The following is a 15,600-nucleotide window of genomic DNA, read 5'->3' as shown; positions in this document are numbered from 1 at the left end:
CCACGAGCGCCCTTGCCAATCAAACAGAGGCCACTGGTTGGACAGCTTGGTGCCATTCAGTACCGATAAGGAAACAGAGACGTATCGGCATTACGTCCTGGTTCATTTTCGCTAGTATTATTATTCTTTATTGACTTTTTAAGTTTCACTACGCGCAACAGCCACAAACAAAACTACCCGCCTCCCCCAAAATAGGAAAGGCGGAAAAAACCCAGTAAAGTCCTACTCCACTTGCGAAATAAGGACATGATCCAACCAACATTAAACACTTTTTTGAAGCGTTGCTGGAGAGATTTAGAAGTAAGTCCCACTGACAGGTCAACAGGGCGGTATCCCAAGTAAGCATGGCCGCTTTGAGCACTTGCTGAAATCCCCCTGTTAAAATGGCCAGAACTTTAAATCAGCCAGTTGTTGCTGGGCAATGCCTTAAGTATCCTATTTTCTTTTGCAAAACTATTAGACGTCGTGCTTATTTTGGCGGGACACAGCCGCCTATTAACCTGGACGCTGTCGAACCGGAGTCATTGGAGTTCAGATATACTGTATATCCGGCCAGCTGCAATTCCCCATACGTTCACAAGGTCCAGGGGCTCTCGACGGTTTTCGGTGCTGGCTCCAAATCATGTTGGAAGCCCAAGCCACAGAGGGGGTCACTTCGATCTTCCACGTCTGTATTTAGAAAACGTCTGCAGACTCTTGGTAAACTCTCTTAATCGCTCAGTTGACTAAAGGTCTTTCCAATAAGGCAACAGTAAAGATATACAGTCAAGTGTTTTATGGATATGAACGTGATATTCTTATTTGGCACGTCTCGTCTAAACGAACCACTGGCTCATCCTGCTCCGATTACTCCGAAGTAAGGCCGAATGAATTCCTTGGGGATTTCTTTCAAGGGCGGATGATTCCGCCATTGCTGCAACTGGAGAGGGGCTTGGTCGGCCTCATCTGCGGAATTCTCCCGGCAAACTCAGGAAACGGTCTTCTACTGAATCAGATCATTGGTCCATGGAATTCAGTATCGTCTGTACTGACTGGCAGCGGCTCTCCAGGGTTATAGACAGCGACTATTCCCTGCGGTGCTTGGAGATGCTTTTCTACTGAGCTACGGCCTTTGGACGCATTTAATTATGGGGGCCTACTCAGTTTTGCTTTTTTGCAAGACTCGACCGTGCAAACTTCTAGCGCCTACTGAGAAGTCAACCCCCACTGAGAGAAATGGAACTTTCTCCCGGACAAGTGAGCCCAAGACTGCAGTTTAGCAATTCCTAAGCCCGTCTGCTCCGAGGCAAGTCGTTCTAAGGACTGCAGCTCCACACTGTCTTCACCCGAGTAACGATTTCCAGTGGGTTAGCTGTGTCAGTTTGTTGCTGCTGCAGCAGCGAATGAGCAAAGAATGAGCGTAGCATCCTAAGCATTAACCCATTTCCGAGGGCACGAGCATCCACTTAATCAGATGCTGCTTTTGCTTCTAGGATAGGCACGCATAAAATTGCACGGGCAGTTACCTAACCGGCCTTTTGCCTATTGCTAAGGAATACAGAAAATGGATTGCTTGCAAGTGAACTTTAATACATTCGGTATATAAGATCTGTATTAAGTTGATCACTCTTCCAGCAGCCCTTACTGAGGTCCTATAATTCCTATTTACAGAAATATTAAAGGTCTAAATCATTATGTGTGAGCCCAGCATTTTCGAGAGCCACATATACGCCTTGCTTTGTGTTTCTTTCAGAATCAGAGACTCAGCAAAGGGCTCTGGTTGCTATTTTGATTGAAGCTGTCGTTAAAATCTCCTTTATTGGGATGACAATTCTTCTGCAGTGTAATCCTAGCCAGGGGTCTTCAGAAGAGCAAATCCCGCCGAGCTGAATGACGTTTACGCCCAGGCAAATGCGGTATAAGGACGGCAGCAGCCTACATATATCGACCAGATATGGAATCAAGAAGAAACCATTGCAACAAGACCCAAAAGCAAACGCCTTTTGCTGTGTCTGATAATGAGTGGGAATGAGGATGGGCTGCTTGCTGGCTTCAGGGTTACTGTAGATGCTTTATTTCCTTTATTCCTATACCCTTTGGCCCTCAGGTGGGAACCTGGAAAATGCTTTAGCTCACTGGTTCTCAAACTTTTCTCTCTGGGCCACACTTTCAGAATGAAAATTTGCTGGCGCCACACCGAATTTTTAATTGAGGAAAAATACCTTGGGTGGGTGGGTGGGTGGGAGAAACACCTTCTAGCAGTGCTTGATTTTGAAAATACATGTCTCTCTATCCATATTCTGCAGTTTTCTTTTTTAAAAATCTTCCCTCCACATTTGCCAGCCCCTCCTGCCACACCCTTTGAGAACCGATGCCTTAGCTCCATAAAGGCAAAAGCGTTGGACAGGGACCGTCGCCGCCTTGTCCGGCTTTGCTGCCCTGCGCAGGCTGCGGTCCTGGATCAAATGCCTGCGAGTAACCATGCTCCCAGCCACTGTGAAGATACCACTGCGAGGCAGCCTTGGGTCCAGCGTGCTCCCAGAATAGGGGTGTGTTTGTCACACACACACACAGAGAGAGAGAGAGAGAGAGAGAGAGAGAGAGAGAGAGAGAGAGAGAGAGAGAGAGAGGAGAGGGAGAGGGAGAGGGAGAGAGAGAATCGTTTCCAATTCGGGCGGAGTTGGCCCCCAAAGTAGGGCAGATGCACCTTTTTTCGTGGCTGCACAGGGAGGGGGCGGGAGGACGGCTTGGATTTCTCCAGCCGTCCAGCGTGGAGACTAATTTGCTTGCATTGGCGCAGGATCCAGCGCTCCTTCCCAGGTACCCGCCCCTCCTCATCTCGGGCATCTCTCTCTCTCCCCTCCCCTCCGCGCTCCAGCCCGCGTCAGCCCTATAATAGGCTGTTGTCTGCAGCGGCGCTGGGGCGGAGAAAGGAGAAGGGGCTCCTCGGAGGAGGCCGCGCCTTCGAGCAAGCGGACGCGGCGCGCTCGGCTGCCTGGCCTCACTCCGCAGGGAGGTCCTCGGCGGCGACTGCGGCCAGACGCGCGGGCGGCCCTCGGGGGAGACCGGCCGCGCCCCGCCTCGCTTCCTTCCGAGGGGGATTCGAAGAAGGGGCTTGGCGCCCCGAGGCCGCCAGGATGGTCTCTGCCTCCGCCAGGCCTGCGCGCGTCCGGGAAGGAGAGGCGTCCGGGGAGAGGTCGCGCTGAGGGTTGCGCAGCGGAGCCGGGCCGAGAAGGGACCAGGCTCCCGGGGGCCGCGCAGAGCGATGCAGCACCCGCTGGAGCTGGGCGCAGCCGCGCACTATTTCCCCGCCGACCCCTTCGTCGACCACCGATCGCACCGCTACCGGAGTTTTATGATCGAGGAGATCCTGACGGACCACCCGGACGCCAAGGGCTCTGCCCCGGCAGGAGAGCTGCTCAAGTTCGGCGTGAAAGCGCTGCTCTCGGCGCGGCCCTACCACAGCCCCCTAGGTAGGTCTGTGGGCAGGTGGGTGAACCGAATCCCGTCCCTCCCCAGATCGAGCTGTTTGTGGGGCGTCGGGGGGGGGGGCGGGAGAGCTCGGCTGCCCCCCTGGAGAGGGAAGGTGGGGACTGAAACGGAAATAAATAGACGTGGACCTTCTTTTGTCCGCGCGCAAAGAGCTGCTTGGACGCTGCTTTTCCCCCTTTCCCTGCTCAAGGTCAACTCTCCCCGCCTGGAAGCTCCACCGATCTGCTTCTCCTTCTATCTTTGGCCGAGGGGGCGGCGGGTGCCTTGGGGGCAGGGAGGTGGCGCGCGAGGGACAGTGAAACTCTGCTCTCGGGGGAGTTTCAGCACTCCGACCAGTATGGAGAAGTCGAGGCAAGTCCCACCTCTTTCAAAGGGAGCAGATCTCCGTCGAACATGGCTAAGGCTTCACGGATCAGGGCCTCGGGTAATCTTTGGCTGCGATCCCCAAAGACACGCGCGCCTTTCGTTCCGTGGAAATCTAGGCGACCCGCTCCCCAAAGGGCTGGCACGCCAGAGCTGTAGCTCAAGAAATGGACGGGCCTGTGACACAGCAAAGTCTTACGTTAGTGGGGATTTTTCCCGAGTAAGACTGCAGTAAGACATAACGACTGCCGTCCTTGATACACTAAACTAGGGAGTAATCTCCCGTAAGCTTCGTGGTGCTGATTCGTTTTACTTAATTAACTTTCCCCCAGAAACGGAGATGCAAGTTTGTTGTCTTTGAGAGGGTCAGCGTGTCCCACCACCCATACCCGTAAATAACACAATTCGGAAGATTCCTATTCCGATCCATGTAGATCGGTTTGAATAAGTAAGTTCAGAGTTTTGGCGTGCGCGCGTGTGCTGGGTCCAGGCAAGGCGAAAGGAAACAACCCGATCCACAACCCATTTAATTTGATGCCTTTAGGCAAGCAGTTGTTTCCACTGGCATGGCATCAAAGGAAAGGGAATGGATTTAAGGCTGCAGTCTTGTGTTCCCTGAGCTTTTGGGGCTGTGGGGGTGCAGGGGGGAGGACACGCGTTTTGGTTTATGAAGGCCCGTTGAGGTCGGTGACACTTACTTCGGAGTAAACTGGGACGGGATCGGGCCTCTCTTTGACACCCCCGCCCCCTCCCTTGTGCCCAGATGAATCTACTGCTGGCGGAGATAGCAGAGCCGGTGTTATGGGTGGGTCTTGCAATAAAAAGATCCCAAGATCCTGCGGAATGGCATGGAGGGGTAGAGTCGAGGCTTGCACCGCGAGAGCCGCGGCCTGGAAGCGAGGGGCGAAGGGGAAAGGTATTGAACTCTAGTTGCTCCGAACTAACTCCCTTGTGGTCTAGGACCTCTTCCTCCCGGGTAACCGGCGGAGGGAGCCAGTTTGGGCGCTGGGTGGGTGCTCCGCTTCGCTTCACGCCCGATTGGACCAACCCCAAGCTTTCGATGAAGGACGGCTCAGTCGTCAACCTCCAGAGCACCAAAAACTGGGAAGGATTCTTCCAAAAATGGGGTCCTCGCGTGGCAGCGCACTGCTCCCTAAGAGAGCGACCCTGAACCCCCTACAATGCAAGTGGGGAGTGAAACGGACCTTCTTGCGAGGGAGAGCCGTTTCAGGCCCACCCCAACCCCCCACCCCGCTCTCCTCAGCAGCATTAGATCAACCGCCCATGTTTCTACGAGTGGTATTGCTTTGTTTTGTTTTGTTTTCAAAGTAACCGTATCCAAATGCGTAAAATGTTTCCTTTGCGTGCCATTCCGTCTTGTAGAGCGGGCCTTTGGACCTTGCAGTCTTGCTCTCGCCTTCCGGTATCTCTTTGCTGTGCCCCAAACTTGAAATGGCGCCTCCATGACAAACGTGTGTGTGATATTTCTCTGTAGGAGAAGAGCCCTTTTCATCCGAGGACGAGTTTTCTTGCCCCTGGTTCCCCACCCGGGCCTTCTAGAACCAAACTTACTCTCCTTTTGCAATCTGCTTGGAAACCAGGTGGGGCTAGACGCGTAAACCTTACAGTTTATTGGCGGAGCTCTGTGTGTGAGAGAGAGGCCTGCACAGACCAGGCTCTCAAGCCGGAAGGATTCCGAGAGAGTCTTTCCCTTCCCTCTTCAGTGCAAAACGGTTCCCTTTTCGGACTCCAGCGCCGAACAAATTTGCATCCCTCCCCGAGCGCCTAGCTGACGCGGGACCAAGCCCATCGATTTCAAAGGCCTTTCATGGGGCTGCGTTTGGCCGAGCCTCTTTTGCTTTTTTAAAAAATCCTGAATTGACATGCAATAGCAGAGCGATCGGTGGGAAAATGTATAATATATCTTATCTGTATTTCCCATGACTTCAGGGAAGGGGAAGGGATAGGCCACAAAATGTTAACGAGGATCCGAGGGCGCACAAAAAGCAGATTAACAGCATAACCCTCTGCACATTTACAGAGTACATCAGCCCAGCGGGGCTTGTATGCAAAGGATCATAGCCTTATAAATCCAGCTATTTTCTCTTAGCCTGGTAGTGCTTCGCATGATGCCTACGATTAAGACAAGCATAACACGATCGCCAACGGGTCTCCAAAACAGAGTCAGGAGATAGCAACGGAATTGCCAAAAAGAAAAGTTTACATAAGTGTTCTGCGCGCTGAATTCACACGCCCTCCCCTTTTCTATTTGAATATGTCTGTCTTCAAACACTGGCCACAGAAATTATCATTTAGGTCTCATTTTATGCCAGGAGTGGAATTCGGATCCGATACAGCTCCCCCGGCCATCAGAGGGTCATCTGCGGTTGGAGTTTTTTTGCCTAGGGATAGCTCTTTCTCCGACTCTGTAGGAGCAAATTGTCCCACCGTTAGAGAAAGCAGCCCAGGATGGGCTTTCTAAAACAAAACCAAGAGACCCCTCCCTGTGGGACATGCTGGCCCGGTAAACGGTGCGCATTTGAGCCCACGTCGGCTGTTTATTTTGGGGTCTCTTCCGCGGGGACCAGATCCTTGTAAACGCTGCGCGCAAACGCCTAACAAGCCAGTGGTGGCAGCCGGCGCGTTTCGATCTGTTCGTCCTCCCTGCGGGGTGATTCGATTGCCTCCAAGGCCCTTCGACCTACTGAACTACCAACAAAGGCGGCGGAATGGGTTCGGTTTGCCAAGCAGGAAGCCGCTGCGCCTCGATTTAAGCCGAAGTAGGGTGGGTCCGAGAGTCCCTTTTGGAGAGAAACATCGTGGATGTTCCAAAAGAGAGACGCGAGGATTCTCTCGCTTCCGCGCCAGGACTCGGAGCGCGCGCTACGGATTCGCCCTTTAGAGTGAAGCGCCACACTCTTGACACCTTTCAGGATCGAAGGCTGAAGAAAATAGGAGCGCGGAGAGGGGCCCGTGGGTCCAAGAGAGCTGCTCACATGGCACTCATTGGGGAGCCTCTTTCTACTCTACCAAGGAAAGAAATCTGAAATTATAAACGATTTGCGTCTTAGTCTATTTTTAACTGATCCCCCCCCCCCGTAGCCTGTATGCATTGGCTCTCGAACGCTGCCAGCACCTTTCCCCTCCCCGCCCCAAAGTATGCGGAGTGCGGATGAATTTGTAACTCTCAGGCGGATGCAAATGTACCGCCGCCTTTAGAGTTTGCTCAGCAAGATGAAAAAGTACCCCAAAAATGACCTCCTGCCTGGATGGAGCGAATAAAAATTCCTCCACGCTTTTGCGAGGAAATCACTGAAGGCGGCAGGTCTCTTCTGCATGCTTGATAGGGAAGGTAGTTTCATTGAACTCAATGGGGGCTGCTTCTGAGTAAACGTGCATAGGAAGGTGCTGTACAGATATAGATGGATGCGGTGAGTGGAACACTGCATGCCATTACTTTTAATGGGTGAAGATTTAAGCATATGTTGAATTCTCTCCACTCAGTGCTTAATTATGTTTGGATCCTGTCCCTGGTTTGGTTTAGTTTGGGTGTTTTTTTGGGGGGGGTGTAAGCTATGATGTTTTTGCATTAAACAATGGTTGTCTCAAATCTAGGAAAAGTTGTTTACATCTTTTCATTATTCTATTTTCACTTTTTCATTATGGAGGAAAATGCTGGCATTGTCTTAGAAGCTTGATTGACACGCCCTTTAATGTATTTGCATGCAAATTAATGTGTATGTTATGTACAGCTCAGTCCTACACATGTCTACTCAGACGTAAGTTCCATTGACTTCAGTAGCATTTACTCCTAGATAAGTGTGTTTTGAGAATCTAGCTTTAATCTAAATATCGGGTTACATTTCCATTGCCTTGAGAATCGGCCTATGAAAGTGGAATAAATTTAGATTTCATTTAAAATCCTATTCATAAGCTGCTAGACAAAAGACTTTCCAAAATCAGAGCAGTAGGCTATATATCAATCTCTATTTATTACCTGTTTTATGGGAAATACTGAGTTACTGCTTCACTAAATAGATTTCCACAAACATGGAAATAGTTTTTGAGCAACAGTATATACAGACTGCATGTAGTGTCTTGAATTCTTTTAAGAAAAGGTTTTCACCCGTTTGCTAGACGCATTGCTTGAAAGTAAATTTCGGTAAAATCGAAGGGACTTGTTTTGTCTAATATTGTGCTTCCAATGTTATTTATTTATTTATTTTTTAAAAAACTATTCCTGATGCTTATATGATTCGAAAATACTGTAAATATTTTAGCAGCAGCAATTTTTCCTTTCTTTCCAAACGATAGAATATGTTCTACTGCTCTTCAGGGAAAACTAAATATAAAATATGATCACTGGGAGCAGAATGCTAGATACACAAGCTGCTGAATAAAACGGCAACATTTTCAAAGAAGTCAATTTATGCCGCTGTCTTAAAGCTTTACAGTGGTAGTGCCATCCTAAAAACATGCAAACAAGCACAACTTGCGAGTAAGTCCCATAATCGAAGTATTACCAAATAGGACGTTACCTAAATTCGACTGACGTCATCGACGTCTATTTACAGCACAGGAAGCGCCTAATTCACCTTCGTCATAATCAATGGAAGTTTCGATTTAATTTGTTTACGATTGAAATGGCAAAACCACTGAAGTCACCAGGGCGCTAGTTTCCTTGGAAATGGCTTTCGGATAAATACAGCAGCTGGGGATCGAAAGTTAAACCAGTTTAGTTATGGAAAATTGGCAGGATGGCTGATGGGACTTACAGGAAAGGAATCCTTCCCTGTCGATCTCTCCTGCTCTCACCCCCCACCTCCACTTTCGATTCGCTTTGGATCTAGACGCACTTTAAGAGGCGCTCTCATTACTCGGCTCTCCTTCCCAGCGCCCTCCAGTAAACCTCCGAGTGGCTGGATTGGGCTGCGGGAGTATCGCTAGCCATTGCGCGAGAAATCGTGCAACCTGCCCCTATTCACCTTTAAGCCAGAATCAGACACGCTTAGACTTAATCCTAAATCAGCCTGGAAGGAAAAGATCGCGCTGCACGATTTCCCGCGCTCCTGCAGTCTAATCCCAACCTTGTTTACTCGGAAGTAATGCAGTTTAGTTAAATGCGTCTTAACTGCCAAGTAAATATGTTCATTATTATAAACCCCAGCTGCTCCTATTTCCACCCACTGCCTCCTCCTGGCTGGCACTCGGACACCTCCTAGCTAAGAGACTCCCCGTTTCACATCCAGCTTCGTCCTGCCAGATGGAGTTGAAGGGAGAGCAGGAGGAGGAGCAGCGCAACCGTAGACCTCAAGGTTCTGAGTACAGGTCCCGCTCCTCCCCGAGGCTTCCTCGGTGATCTGGAGGCAGCGACTCTAATATTCTACCTCACCTGGGTGGGGAGATGAAATGCGGGACCTACCTGCCACGCAGGTCACCCAGAGCTCCCTTGAGAAAAGCTGACATGCAAATAAAGGAAATACATATATAGATCAAGCGATTCGAGATCTCAGCGGGTTCTTAGCTTCTTTACCACCTTAGAGGCCTGTCTTGGGACTCTATTAATAATCAGCCAGCCACATGATGGGAGTTGTAACCTAGCGAGGTCTTAGAAGAGCACTGTCTGCCCCCGCGCAGTCCCTGCAGTAAAGATCTTTGTGGAGAGCAGATTTATAGTGATCCAAGTGGTGTGCCCGAATACCAGTTTCTGGGCGTCCCAAGCGGGGCGAGTGCTGCTGCTGTACTCAGGTCCTGCTCGTGGTTAAGGCGACTCTGGGTACAGGATGCTAGCTGCACTATCTGGGCCTTCGGCCTGATCCGGCAGGACTCTTCCTGTGACAATACCTCTGTGCGCCATTGCGCCACGGGAAGCCATAATTCATCTGCTCCCCTTTAAAGCGCCACAAGGCTTCTTTTGTCTGTGGGTAAGGAAAAATCCCCTGAAGAGTGGCCGGAGAGTACCGAGTCTACGAATCTGCCAGGCGCAACAACAAACTTTCTTCCCCGGGATCTTTGTCCTGACGCTTTCCTGCTTCCAAACGCTGCTATCTCGGAAGTGGGGGGCGGGCAAGGGTGCTAGACCTAGGATTCTCACACCCCCCGCCCCGCTGTTGACTCTCAATCTCTCTCTCTTTGTTTTCAGCGGTGCTGAAGGCTGAGCAGGCGGCGGTTTTCAAGTTCCCGCTGGCGCCTCTGGGCTGCTCAGGCCTGAGCTCGGCGCTGCTAGCGGCGGGCTCCGGGCTCCAGGGCGGCTCGGGGCCTCCTCACCTGCCCCTCGAGCTGCACCTCCGCGGGAAGTTGGAGCCGGGGACTCCGGAGGCGGGAGGCAAAGCCAAGAAAGGCCGTCGGAGCCGCACCGTCTTCACCGAGCTGCAGCTGATGGGCCTGGAGAAGCGCTTCGAGAAGCAGAAATACCTCTCCACGCCCGACAGGTGGGCCCTCGCCCAGGGAGAGGGAGGAAACGGGAGCCCTGGGAGTGGGAGTTAGAGGCCCCCCCCCGGACAGTACACGGTGGTAGGGATCGTTGTGGGGTGGGTGAGGGGAGTCCTATCGGCTTGCCTTCCTGCCAAAAGAGAGAGGGAGAGCGCACGTCGAGAAAGCCAGCCCGGGAAATCTTCCCCGCGGATTCTTACAGGTGTCAGGATCAGTTCCCCCAGTCCCCACCAGAGCGCAAAGTCCGCAAAGGTAATGGGGCAGGCCCTCCGCGAACGACCCCACCTGGGCAAGCCTCCGACCCCCGCTGAACCCTTCTTCCCCACAATGGGGATGGGGGTCCAAACCCGGAATGAGTCCATTCTTCCTTTGGCCGCCGTTTCTCCAGCAGGACAGCACCGAGGGTGGTTTCCCACATCCCTGCAAGATTTAATTGTGTGCGCAGGAGGGTACTGAGGCCCCCAGCTTGCAAATATGGCTCATTTTGGATTTGCTTATTGGTGATGCACCAAACATTGCAGTGTGGAATACTAGATAGGTATATATAACCTTTCTTTCTGAAAAGGACAACATAACTAATCATTCATGAAGCTCCCTGGACGGACCTGATAAATTGCTTATTTATTTCTTTTCTTTAGCGAGCCAACCTCTCAGGGTCTTCATATTTGCTCACTTTATATACGAAATGCTGCGCTCCCAGAACTAGAGGTCCCGACCCTATTAAAGAGGGTGGGTGGTGGACGCAGAGGGAAAGGGATGGTGAGTGGATAGCGGCGCAGTTTGCGCGCAAGGGAAGGAGGATCTGGAGATAGAGATCTCGAGCCACGTGCGCCCTCTCTTCTCTTCCCTGTAGGATAGATTTGGCGGAATCCCTGGGCCTGAGTCAACTGCAGGTGAAAACTTGGTACCAAAATAGGCGAATGAAATGGAAGAAAATAGTAAGTGTGCTTTCTGGAAGTTCAACCATTTAAATCGGTGTGTCCCCCCCCCTTCACCCCATGTACTTAGTTAGGCAACCGCTGAAAAACACACTGTCCCAGCCAAATGGCTTTTCTTGACCTCCTAGGAAAGGGAGAAAGAAGGCGCCAGTACCGTTCATCTTTATATAATGGCAGAGGTTTGTTTTCTCTCCTCCTGCCTGTCTCCAAGTACCGGTGTGACCTGGATGCATCCACCCCAGCCGTAAAGGAAAGAAAATGCTAGTCATTTGCAACCCTTTCCTCTGCAGGAAAAGTAATACGCCCCCCAACCCACAGATTTCCTAAGGCTGCAGACAGAAAAGGCTCCTTCCAGGGGTGGAGAACCTCGATCCACCAGACGTTTTAGACCACAACTCCTATCAGTTCCAGGCAGCATGGCTAATGATCAGGAATAATGCGAGTTGTAGTCCAACTCGGACTGTAGTATACAGCGCCCGGAACAAGCACTACGGAAAGCGATAGGGCCCATCTCATTGGACTGTGGCACAGTCAAAGATTGTACCTTTGCCACTGGTCCAACCCGACTCAAATCTTCAGGGCTTCCCCGGGCAAAACGTACTCTTGGCAGGGAAGAGCCAGTCGACCCCACTTCCACGGTCCCATGATGTATAAGAAGGACTCAGGATTCAAAGCTGATCCTCCTCACTGCGCCCCCCTCCCATTGCTGGCAGAAAGCCTGACACTGGTGATCTGTGGGATTGATAGACCCATGGATTACTCCTGGATTTCAATGTGGCGTTCTAACAGGATGGTAATCGGTGCAGCTTTGTCCACACCGATGCCTTCAACCTGCTGTTATCCCAGAACAAGACCTTGCCTGGGATATTCAAGGGACGGAGAGGCTGTCCTGTTCTTCACGTGGAACGTGAACGAGATGATGTCAGATTGAATTTGGGCTGTTTAAGACCAGTCTCTCCTACTCTGATCCTGACCGCAACTTTAAAGTCCAGATAGATAGTTGATCGATCTTACTTACACCCCGATTCTCACAACAGGAATGTGGGAAACAAACTCATTGAAGTAAGTGGGGCCTGACACACATTCACGGTGATTTATTATTAGTCTTATTCCATCGGTGTGCACGGAGCACTACAAAGGAACATTAGACAACTTGGGGAGACACCCAGAGGAAAGGAAAAGCTGGAGAGGCAAGTGTAAAGGAATAATAATAATAATAATAATCATTAATTGTGTTTGTATACTGCCCTTCCTATTGAAAGAGCGCAGGGCAATGCGCAGCGTTTTAGAAAAACCTCACCTTTAAATCGAATCAGTCAATTAAATAAATATTAATCCCACTCTTTCCTCCCAAAGGAACCCAAAGTAGTCAAAACACCCGGACAGTGCAGAACTTAAACCATAGTATGGAAAAGCAGCACCAAACTAACATGGCTGATATGCGCAAACACAGTTAGTACTGGCAGTGCACATTGTAATTGCATTTGCGCGCAGTAGTTATGAAGAAAGCGGCAGCCTTGTACGCCTTCCAGGGCTCATAGGACTCCAACTCCCATCAGCCCCCGTCAGCATGGCCAATGGCCAGGAATGATGGGAATTGTAGTCCAGCGACCTCTGGCAAGCCACAGGTCCACCATCCCGGAAATTCTACTGGCAAGAAATCCTGTGGATCCTGTACAGTATTGCAGTGCGGTTGTCTTTTACGGAGTGAGCGTCTCTTCCTTGTCGTGGCCTCCAGCATCCGTCAGACACCATCTGGCAAAAACAGGGGGGCGTTTTGCAGCGTCCTTTAGGCGGAAATCCTGTGCTTGTTCACCCGGGGCTTATTTTAGAGCAGGCATACCTAGGAATGTGATGCGGAGGGCCACAGGTTAGGCACCCCTGATCTAAACTCCTGGAGAAGCTCCAATTGTAAGCAGAAGTACTCCTATAAAACAAACCAGCATGGATCTTTCCTGGTTAGGAACTGGTGCTCTGAGTGAGTGCACAGATCCAGCAGCCAAGGCGATCCTCTCTGTTAGCCTCGCTCCTCTGCAGCAGGAGAGTGACCCTTACTTGCTGCCTGAAGATGGCCGCCGGTTTCAGACAAGACTGGTGCTTCTTTAACAGCTGCGCAAGGTAGAAACCCAACAGGTGAGGCGATCTTCTGCGTGGAGAACAACTTGCTGGAGAAAGGCTCGCCCGCTGGATTTCTGCCTGCCAGGATTCTGTCAAAAGCGCAGGATTTCTGCAGGAAAAAACCAAACCCAGACAGTCCTAGTTGACCCACTGGATCGCGCAAGCCAGGTGGAGGGTCAGGGTCGGTGTTAAAATCCTGGGGAACCGATGCTTATTAGAAATCAGGAGCTTTTTTTTTACTTTGAATTTCCCTTTTAAAAAAATAAATAAAAAGGACGGGTTCCTTATAAGCCTGTAATTCCCCGCCCCCCAGCTGATTAAATTCTCTGGGCCTTCTTGCTTTCTTCTCCCGATCCCTCCCCCTTTTTTTCTTTTTTGCAGGTTCTGCAAGGCGGAGGGCTCGAATCTCCCACGAAGCCCAAAGGCCGCCCGAAGAAAAACTCCATTCCTACCAGCGAGCAGCTGACCGAGCAAGAGCGAGCGAAGGAAGCAGAGAAACAAGCGGAAAGCCTGGGCTCCCCCTGCCAAGTCAGCCAAGAGGAATAACGGCGCGCCGCAGGCTGAGGCCTCTTGGCGGGAGTGCCTTGCAACACAGAGACTTACGGTACTGCAAAGGCGGCCGCGGCCGAAGCGCCTTGCTTCTCCATTGAGTGGCCTAAGAGGCTGGATCCGCGACGCCTTCGAAATCCTCCCTCTCGCATCCGCGCGCGCCCTGTTGGAACCTCCAGCCATTACGGCTTGAACTGCAGGCTTGTGCGCCTTGCCAATCGACTAGTCCTTGCTGAGGCGCTCGCTTGCGCGTATGTGGTTTCTTTAAAAACCAAGTGGATTCCCTGACGCGTAAAGAGGAGTAGGCGCACAAAACAGACGAGGGGCGCGCTACTGACTTTGTTTTTCAGAAGCTGCAGAGTGGAAGAAGATGGGTGGCAAAATGGTTAGTGGACTATTATTCTCAGTTGAATCCGTTGTATTTACTGCGCGTTTGAACTGCCCCCGCCTCCGTCCCTGTTGTGCACACGTAAGAAAAACGTCGCCTTCGCGCTGGGTGGGCGTTGGGTGAGAAGGATTTGGGCAGAAGGGGGGCTCTTTTTCTTCTTTCGCTGTCTCAGACACGGGGTGGGGTGGGGTTGGGGGTCCCGCAAATTATTCGACAGACAGACGCCTTTTACAATCGGTTTTCATTAACATGAAGATATTGATTTTATTTCAATAAAGTATTTTATGGACGACTGGCCTGAGCAATGTCATGCGTTCATTTCCTCAGAACCGTCGAGGCCAGGAATGGGAAACCTAGGCGCCTCCCCGCCCCCCCATAGGAGTCAATGGGGCTTCACCCCCCATAAAATATTTGAGGGGTCCTCCGCCAAGTTGATGGACATTTCAATTCAAGTGGTGTGCGTGACCACATATGATTGATTATGCGGGGCGGGGCTAACCTGGGCCCCCAAATATTTAATTCTAGTTGGCCCATGGGTATGACCAGAATTTTTGGTTGGGGGGCAGGCTTTTGTTAAGGGGGGGCAGAACATAATTTGATGGAATGATTGATTGATTGGAAGCAGCTGCCCCCTGCCCCCCTTGGCTACACCCATGCCCCTGCCGCCCCCCCACCAGATGTTGCGCAACTTAAATTTCCCAGCAGCCCCAGAAAGCGTGGGAGTTGGATTCCAGCAGCAATGGGGCTAGCCCAATAGGAGGATTCCGGAGAGTCAATGGACAACTCACGTTCCCCCGAGAGTAATCCTCTCCCTGTTCAATGGGACTAACTCCCAGGGACCTGTGCAAAGGCAGATTTCCTGGGAGCAACTCTCAGGCCACTAATTCGAGGCAATCAGCTGCAGGAAAGACAGTCAAATTCTTAACAGTGTTCGTAGATCAGTTTTCGCAAGAATACAAACCTCCCATTGTTAATACTGTAACGTTAATTGCCACTCTCTGTGCTTTCTGCATTTCCTTTCGCTTAGATCTCAGGATTTACGATCAGGGCCCCACACTTCATGCATCTGGTGAAGTGGACCGGAGTCTAGGAAAGTTTACGCCGCAATAAATGCGTTAGTCCTTAAGGTGCCACATGGCTCTTCGTTGCTCTCTTGCGGCAAGACAGACTAATGGGGCTGCCCTCTTCGAATGAGTTATTGCTCCTGTTTTCCCTTCCTTGTCAGCGCAGCTTCCCAGCTAGAAAGGCTCGTTGCGTTGTTTTTGACCTTCTGTGGTATCAAGCGAAGCGTAAGCTTGACTAAATATAGAGAGCCAAGATCCCTTATAAAGCGAAGCATTT

General features: G+C 51.0%; 1 protein-coding gene across 1 annotated transcript; it reads left to right on the top strand.

Annotated features, from left to right (window-relative positions):
• Nucleotides 1–2,905: 2,905 nt before the first annotated feature.
• Nucleotides 2,906–14,550, top strand: BARX1 (BARX homeobox 1). Its single transcript, XM_083599101.1, has 4 exons — nucleotides 2,906–3,452; nucleotides 9,977–10,265; nucleotides 11,120–11,204; nucleotides 13,704–14,550. The coding sequence occupies exons 1-4, from the start codon at nucleotides 3,245–3,247 to the stop codon at nucleotides 13,866–13,868; spliced, it is 747 nt and encodes a 248-aa protein (XP_083455227.1). The 5' UTR covers nucleotides 2,906–3,244; the 3' UTR covers nucleotides 13,869–14,550.
• Nucleotides 14,551–15,600: the final 1,050 nt, after the last annotated feature.

Source organism: Podarcis filfolensis, assembly GCF_964270895.1.
Source record: "Podarcis filfolensis genome assembly, chromosome: 2".
NCBI lineage: Eukaryota > Metazoa > Chordata > Lepidosauria > Squamata > Lacertidae > Podarcis > Podarcis filfolensis.
The sequence above is the reverse complement of the archived record's forward strand: the minus strand, read 5'-3'. Positions and strand labels throughout refer to the sequence as shown.